This window comes from Camarhynchus parvulus, chromosome 5 (genome assembly GCF_901933205.1).
Source record: "Camarhynchus parvulus chromosome 5, STF_HiC, whole genome shotgun sequence".
NCBI classification, from domain to species: domain Eukaryota; kingdom Metazoa; phylum Chordata; class Aves; order Passeriformes; family Thraupidae; genus Camarhynchus; species Camarhynchus parvulus.
Window position 1 is genome coordinate 21,739,488 of NC_044575.1, and position 8,434 is coordinate 21,747,921.

Genomic DNA, 8,434 nt, shown 5'->3' on the forward strand with positions numbered 1-8,434 from the left:
CAGAGTTTATCTTCCTTAGAAAAGGAGGTTTTGGGGGTGGAGAACCCTTTATCATCTAGAAGATTCTCCATAAAATAATGACTTCTGTGAACACTAGAGAGAGACTCTGAAAGAGCAATAGGAATTGCTCTTTATATGCCATTGAGAGGTCTAGATGGGAAAAACCTTGGAGGGATATTTGATTCTTAGTGAACTGTCTTAGCAAGCAAGAAAGCAGGATGGTATGGAACAGAAGAGTCCAGTGGCAGACTTCGGGTGGAGTCCAGATGTTTGAATTTTTAGCTCCAGTTCTAACACCTAATAAGAAAGCCACCTTGGATTCTAGTGCCTCTATGTCCTCAGACATAAGGCAAAAGCTAAAGAATGTGAACCTTCCTCAGCTGAGCAGACAGAGGTGTCTCAGATGGAAGGCATGGTAGGAGTGGGAAGTGCAGCACTGGTGACTGCACTTCCATGCCCTGTACTGTACCAGACCCAGCAGAATGCTCCAGGCCAATGTAGATGGGCAGGAGTGTGTCCTGTTCCCCAAGCAGACACCACGAAGGCAGCTTCTTGCACAGCATTCAGTATCCTTGAGCACAGCACAGCATGAGGAGGCTGTGACCTTCCTGGGCAGTGCCAGCATGCCTCTGTTGTGCAGAAATGCCCTCCTTTTTCTAAACCCCTTTTATCTGGCTGCACTAATCCCAGCAAAGCTATTTTCTGACCAGTGTGACAAAGCAGTCTTACTTCATTCACTGCCATGTAAATGTGCTGCACTGGAGGCACCCCGCCCAAAACACAGCTGAACAGCTCCTTATTGTTCATGGCTGTGGCTGCCACAACTGTGTTGTCAAAGCCTGTGTGAAGCTCTAGTTTTATCAGTAGGTCCTTTACTCCCTTCCAAATGGTTCTTGCCATAAAAGTCCAATGTGCACCAATCTCAGCAGGGCCAGTACTTGTTTCAGCTAGAGGAGGGCCCTGGGCATGGCAATAGGTCTGTCTTATTTCATCCTCCTTTGTCAGCAATTTTTTAAAACAGGAATTTTTTTATTTTTGGCCCCATTCTTCTGAACTTGAGATGCTCAGGATAAGCAGTTTAAGACCAACAAAATGGAATCAGTTATTTTCCTGGCAAATGTACTCTTCCAGCACTAGGCTTTGTTTTAGGCCAAGTGTTGTAAAAATCACACACAAACTCTGAACAATTTCCTCTGGGATTGCTGCTGTCAAAATAAAGGTTTCACTTTATATTTAAATTACTCTTTTGTTTTATACCCCAACAAAGGCAGCTGGCTGGGATTATTACCAGCAGTAATATCAGTTTCAAAGTGTGTGCTTCAGGAACAGATGAGCATCAAAAAAATGTGCTGCTGTCTGCAGGGTTGGGTGCTGCATGGATAAAGTGCTCAGAGAAAGGGAAGGAAAGGAGGACACTGAGGACATATTTCAGCATCTTCTAACCTCACCTTCCTTCAGTGCACCAAATTCCCAAAAATGCCATGTCCTCTGGTATTTTAATATTCAAAAGCAAAAAAAAAAAGTTAATATCTGTGCCGAAAAAGTAATTTAGGAATTAAATTATATAACTAATTAAAGGTAGTGAGATTGAGCTAATTCAAGTATTTCTGACAAAATTTTACCCAGTAGTGATGTAGTAATTACATTTGGCCTTTGTTTGTATTTGTAAAAGAGAAGCCAATATTAGGTGGTATTCAGGGTCTTTTTAAAAGTCACTACAGTGGGTTTTTTGTCCTTAAATTTTGTAATACAAATGAAACAGTTTTGTGCTTGTGCTTTTGTGCCCACCCATAGAGCTCATACATATGTATGTGTATGTGAGATATTTCACGTTGCATATCAAGAACCTGAAACCAGCTTGTAGCAGTCTCTGTTACTGTGTCAGCAGTGTGGTATGAACAACAGGGGGGAATAGAAAGGGTATTTTTCAGGCAGCTTAATTCCTGATCCTACAAATATGCAACATCACAGCAGTGCTGTTGCCAGCCAAGTCCAGCCCCCTTCACTGTGGCTTTTGCAGTGGCAGAAGATTTTGTCTGTGTGGATCACAAATGACAAGACATTTTGGAGAAGGGACCACACAAGTCCAGATCTATTGGGAATGTGAAAGAGGATTTCTTGAAGTTTTTGTCCTGAAGTGACAGAAAGGCAACAAGATTGAACTGGGATGTTCAGTTTAACATGATTATTAGGATTGTATGTTCACTATTTCTCCAGAGACTCATCCTAAGTAAATGTAATTTCAAGGTGTCTAACTTCTCGAGAAGACTCTGGAACAAATTGTTTGTGCATTTAAGCTGTTTTACTGTAAATATAGACAGGAGTAAATGAAATTCCAATAATTTATATTGTTGACTTTCGGAAAAATGTTTACATTATCTAAAGAGGTTTTTTTTTTCTTCATGTATACAGGTTAGTTTAGATAATCAAAAGCATTGTCAAGCAAATAGCATTTTTTTCTGATTCATAAGATGACTTGACTAGTTCCTATTAATGAATTTTTTTACTTTACAATTTCTATAAAGTTCCATGTTAAGGCTTCATTCTGCTTTCTCACATATTGAAGTAAATTCAGAGCAGTTCCCCTATTGTTAGTAGGAAGTTAACTGGTTTGACTGAAAAGTAGAGGGGAAAATCAAGCTTTGCTTGCAGACCTCATGAAGCACAGCAATTCAAAATACAGTTTGGATGTGGATTTGACAATCTTTCTAAAATCTGGTTCAGGCCTGTTTCAATTTATTAAATACTTTCAAACAGTGCTGAAAATTAAAAAAACAAAACAACAACAACAAAAACCCCAAGAAAAACAAAAACCAACCAACATTTAAGTGTAAACATTATTTTAGAAGTACAGTTATAGTTTAGTCCCTGACTTTAATGAGTGACAGTTGTATTCAACAGGTACCCTTCACCCTCTACATAGATATGTCTCAGCCAATGGCTTTTTACATGTTTCTTCTATGAAGTTTGCAAAAAAAAAACCACAAAAAAACAAAGAACACCCATCATTCAGAGAAGGGAGCTTTGGGAAATGTTTGAGAAAGGTCTTGGCAATAGCCTTTACATTTCCACCTGTCTGTGCATTTCAGCTGACCAGAGAGTTCTTCACCAAGGAGCTGAAGAAGCACTACCAGAGGAACAATGACACGGACATCTTCTCTTCCACCTGGAACTCTGTTATGATCACAGTGAGTCAGACCACACCAGTCCCATTCTGCCCGTGGTCAGACAACAACACTGCTCAGCCCACACCCTCAGCTCTCCCAGGGTCAGCCTGCTTCAAGCATCCTGTTGTGTCCAGCCTAGCACCAGGGCTTGTGGTTGAAGGGAGGTGAGACTTTGGCTGGCAGTCAGTCTTTCTCAAATGGAGCTGCCACCAGTCCTGAGAGAGACACTCCTAGTGACTACACTGGGGTCACCTGATTTGCCGAAGCCTGAGGCATTGGAGTACTCTGTTTTCAAATATTGGGCACAGAGAGCAGTGGAGGTGTCTGCAACTGGGTATCACTGCATTTGCTCTGGGCCTTTCACCTTGCAGGCTGCTTTGAAATTATTCCCAGCCAACAGCAGCCAAAAGCTGGCATTAACTTGTGTTTTGTAGTTAACAGCAGCTTAGGCAGGAGTGTGCCTAATGATGTATTTTCACTACAGAAATATTAGCTATCAAAACTGACTTTGCTATTACACCCCTAATTGGGCAGGTTACAGGTCGACTGTCATTGGAACTGCAGTTGTTATTACCTACCACAAGGAATTCAATGTGTGTGTGTGTACACATGTGTTAGTGCTCTGTACACCCCATGGTGTATACCTTCAGGAGTGAAAAGCAAGATGTCAGCTTCTGCAGATGAAAAGTCAATTTTAATCTTAAAAGGAAAGGATGATTGCTGCCCTTCATGCTGATTCAGGACTTTAATAAAGACATTTCCTTTTGCTGACTGAAAGGAGACAGAGTCAGAGTATGACTTGAATCCTTAAAAAGCATCTGACTGGAATCCTAAAGAGGGACCTTACTCAAATCACCTAGCAGTGCCTTTGAGCAGCAACAATCCTGGCCATTAGCTATGGGGAGAAAGGGTGATTGGGAGCCTGGATTGTACTGCTGGGTGATCTCAAGCAAGTCATTCTGGATATGCCCCAAAGCCCTGTGTAGTTTGCAGCAATATTCCCAGTAGCACCTTAGAATCTACAGTATGACACAGAAACACTGGGACTTCATAAAGCTTCAATGAAACAGAAGCTCCAAGGAACAAACACAACCCACTTCTTTGGAAGCAATGGCTGTTTTGTCCCTGCTTTGACTAAAACTTTGATCCCTACAGGAAAAAGTATTAGATTTCTCAAGTCTGCTTTGAGGGAAAAGTGTCAATTCTGTCTTCCTTTCTTCTCTGTGCCTCTCTCCAGTTTGCCTGCTGTGGAGTGAACGGACCAGAAGATTTTGAAGATATTCGTCACCTTCCATATTCCTCTTTGGAAAAGGCAACACCGGAGGCTTGCTGCCAGCGAGAGCTCCAGAGCCGGGAGGGGATGTTTGTCAACAAGGAAGCTTGTCTAGAAGGCATTGAGAGATTTCAGAACCGGCAGGTAAGGGAGGCCAAACACTAGGAGAAGGAGCTTCACAGTGGGCAGAGATGACTGTAGTGGTCTTGGGTAGCTGGTGAATCTGGCAGGTCCTGACTGTACCTCACATCCTAATTATACTGCTGACACCTTTTCAAGTGATGGCATATGGCTGATTTTGAAAATCTCCTTTCATTGCATACACTGCTAAGTCCATTTGTGCTGTATCATCAGAAATACAAATATTTTCCTAAGGGATTGAGAGGTAAGGTGGAAATTTAGATCCAGTTCTGTTGTGTTTACGAAGGTTAGAACTATCTCTGAGAAGTTAATTAGCAAGCCAGCACAGGTCAGGTAGGATGGGATGGAGTTGGCTCTTACTGGCTGCAGGAATGGTTCCAATTTAGTTCACAAAGACTCCTAATCAATATATACAATCAAAATATCAAGGGTTAAACAGCCACAGAAAACCATGTCTGTTTTCTAAGGAAGAGAATATTGGAAAGCTGCTTTTCTCTGCTTCTTTACTCTTTACTGCAGAAAAAAAGCATTTCATATAGCTGTCTTCCAGTACCTGCAGGGAGCCTACAAGAAAGCTGGAGAGACTTTTTACAAGGGCATGTAATGATAGGCCAAGGAGGAATTGCCTTAAACTGAAAGAGTGTAGTTTTAGTCTAGATATTACAGAAGAAATTATTGACTGTGAGGGTGGTAAGATGCGGAGAAAGGTTGTCCAGAGAAGTTGTGGATGCCTCATCACTAGAAGTGTTCATGGCCAGGTTGGATGGGGCTTTGAGCATCCTGGTCTAGTGGCAGTGGTTTGACTGTAGCAGAGGGGTTGGAACTAGGTGATCTTTAAGGTTCTGCCCAACCCAGACTATTCTATAGTTCTAATCTATGATTCTTTTGCCAGGCTTCTCTACTTGGCAATTTTTTGCAATACTGGACTATGACAATACAGTTCATCCTATTGATGCAGGGTCAAGTTTCCTTCCAATGTCACCAAGATGTGATGTTTAAGAAATTTCCAGCAAAGCTCCTGATTGTGTTCACCTCAGCATTAGTTAAACCAAATGAGCTCTGGACTGACCATATGTACAAGCCTTCTTCTCCCTCCAGACTAGGCAGTGGTCCTCTTTTCAGCACTTAAGAGCAGATTGAGAAAGAAAGGAAAGGATTTTGGAAGCAGCATCTGAACTGTTCCCTGACTGGCAGCTGGAAATGGTTGGCAAAGGCACTCTGGGTGAGAGATCATAGCAGACAGCACCATGCTGCTTCTGCCAGGTCTGATTGCTGGGAATAGCTGGGGAGGAGAGAGATGACAGACAGCAGGGAGGGAAAGAGAAATGCATTGTGAGAAAGGGGGTTAAAGTTTTCCCTGAGTGGTAATGCTGAAGCTTACCATTTCCATTGAAAGGGAAGGCTTCCTGCAAGCCCATGTCACCAGAGTGTTGGTGGAAGAAGCTGCGTACACAGCAGGTGTCATCAAGCACAGAGTGGTGCACTTTGTAAAACAGGAGAGACAATCCCAAGCAACGGAGAGCTGAATTTTGAGGCATTGCTGGAGCAAAGGCAAGCTCTTGGGCCACCATGCTGGTAGGACAGTGCTGACACATTTGTGGTCACTGAGCAGAGCATGCTGAAGGCTGGGTTAAGGTTGGAGGTCTGGCAAGCACACAAATATTTGTTGCTGAGCTGGATGCTTTTCTCTGAAGATTTGGCTGAAACATGGCTGGAAGAAAGCTGATGCTGAGTGGTCTCATGTTGACAAGAGCATGGTTTTAACAGCTCAATTACTGCCCCAGCAGTCTGAGTTCCCTGGGGTGGCCTCATGAATGGATCTTCTCCATGCCCTCCATCACTATCCACCAGTTGTGCCTCACTCTCAGTGAGCAGGGTGTGGCATGGACACAGGTACATAACTACTGTGTGCTGTCTTTGCACTTCCAAGACTTTGGTGGAAGGGAAAAAAACAGGTGATAGAAATATCCTAGCAGTATAGATAGGATTAAAATGTATTATGTGTGAAGTATATTCTCAGTGGAGAGGAATCTGCTTTTCATATTGGACAAACTCCAATCTGCTTTTCTCTTTATGTTTGCAGATTTTTTTTTTCTTTATGTTTGCAGACATTTCCCAATGGGTTGAAATTTTAGGCTGGGAAAACTGAGGCCAGGGTAAGCTGGTGATTTCCAGAAATATCCTGAAAACTTTGCAAGAAGATCTACCTGCTGTTAATTGTATTAGCAACCATAAATTTAATTAAGGGTGGTGGTGGCTATGCTTCATAAATGGAATAATTGCCATAGTGCATGGCCCTGAGTTCCTAATGAAATTCTTCTTCTATAGCAAGATCAGCAGGTGTTCAGCTAGCCTCTTTAGGGGGAAACACAGAGAAAAGGTCCTGGATTGGTAAAGAGCTGCTGGCTGTGAGAGATCAATCAAGATTTTCCTGCCTTGGCTTTAAATAAATAATCCTTTTCTCTAGCTAGTCTGGGATGTCTGTCACCTGCAGTGAGTGTCCTTCTCTCTGTGCTTAGTCTCTGCCCTTTGCAGATGGAGTTCCTCTCTGTGCTGCTCCTCTCTGGCCTGGAGGAACTCACAGTCCTCATGGTCAGGAAGGGGTGTGAACCACTCCCAGCCCACTACAGCAACACCTTCCTCTTCCCCTGCACTGTCCCGTGGACCTCTGCCTCCTGTACCGTGGGGCTGGGTGAGGTGGTGAGAGGGGGCTGTGCTTGCGGTGCCTGGTCTGAGGGCACCTCATGTCCTAGCGAGGGCTCTGCTGTGAGAACACCACAGTGTGCTGCTCAGGTGTATCTCACCATGTTTTGTCTTCCCTAGGGCTGCTACACCGTGATCCTGAACTCCTTTGAGACGTACGTGTACCTGGCAGGAGCCCTTGCCATCGGAGTGCTGGCTATTGAGGTACTGACTGTTGTGTGACTGGAACAAAGCAGTGTCAGTAAGGTGCCAGCAGCAAGGCAAACAGGCAGCTGCTCCCCCTCGCCAGGGAAAGCTGCTCTGGCAAAGTGCAAGCAGGCTATCAGCTTGTGGGTTTAATTGCCTGGAAAGAGGCTCCCTGAGCCTTTGACACAAAGGGCAGGGAAATAACGGGTGCCACACGCCCGCAGTGCCACCTTGTGCTGGGCCTGCACAGAGCTCGTGCCCTGCCACGCTGGCCAGAGCAGCTTTGGGGACCCGCCGCTCTCCACAGGGCCCTGCACAGTCACTGCTCCCACTGCCACAGTGCCCAGCCAGCTGACTAATCTGTCACTTGGTTAATGTGTTCAAACCCTGCCTGCGCTTTAAAACCTGTTTAGAGACTGAAAAGATGGGCTCCAGAGCACTTTCATTGTCCTGCATTAGTACCCACTTCTTTGGTGATGTCTCTGGGGAACAGACATCCACCAGACATGGTTTTAGCCCAGAAATTATGTCCCTGTGGCATTGCAGGGAAAGGCTGGGTACTTTAAAAGCCCCCCATCTTGGGCAAAGGAGAGAGATCTGGGCAGAGGTGCAGCAGCCTCCCACAAAGGCTGTACTGTGCCCATGCCAGGCAGTAGCAGAGATGTGCAGAGCAGGGACTGTGGATCCCGTGCCCCTGTGGCACCAAGGGCAGTTTGGGAATGAAGTCAGGCTGCTGCTGTAGCCACTAACAGTTTGAGGGGGAGGGAGGGGCAGAGGAGTTTTGCCACAGCCTCCCATGGGTGGTAAGGGTCCCCCCCTCTGCATCATTGACTGCTGGGTAGGAGGAAGTAATGGGGGGGGGTCCCAGGGCCATGGAGGGCTTTGCTGATCTTATGGAAGATGCATCTGACATTTATGGTTCTCTGTTTTGTTTCTGCCCTCCTCTTCCCCCTCCTCTTCCCAG

The 8,434-nt window shown here is 44.7% G+C and overlaps 1 protein-coding gene across 11 annotated transcripts in view; it reads left to right on the top strand.

The window, feature by feature from the left end:
• Positions 1 to 8,434, top strand: part of TSPAN18 (tetraspanin 18) — a 129,629-nt gene that overhangs the window by 117,617 nt on the left and 3,578 nt on the right. For all 11 annotated transcript variants that reach the window (XM_030950309.1, XM_030950315.1, XM_030950316.1 and 8 more), the window contains 3 exons: positions 3,090 to 3,188; positions 4,405 to 4,584; positions 7,405 to 7,488. In XM_030950309.1, the coding sequence (XP_030806169.1) occupies positions 3,090 to 3,188; positions 4,405 to 4,584; positions 7,405 to 7,488 (363 nt within the window). The remainder of the gene's footprint in view (positions 1 to 3,089; positions 3,189 to 4,404; positions 4,585 to 7,404; positions 7,489 to 8,434) is intronic.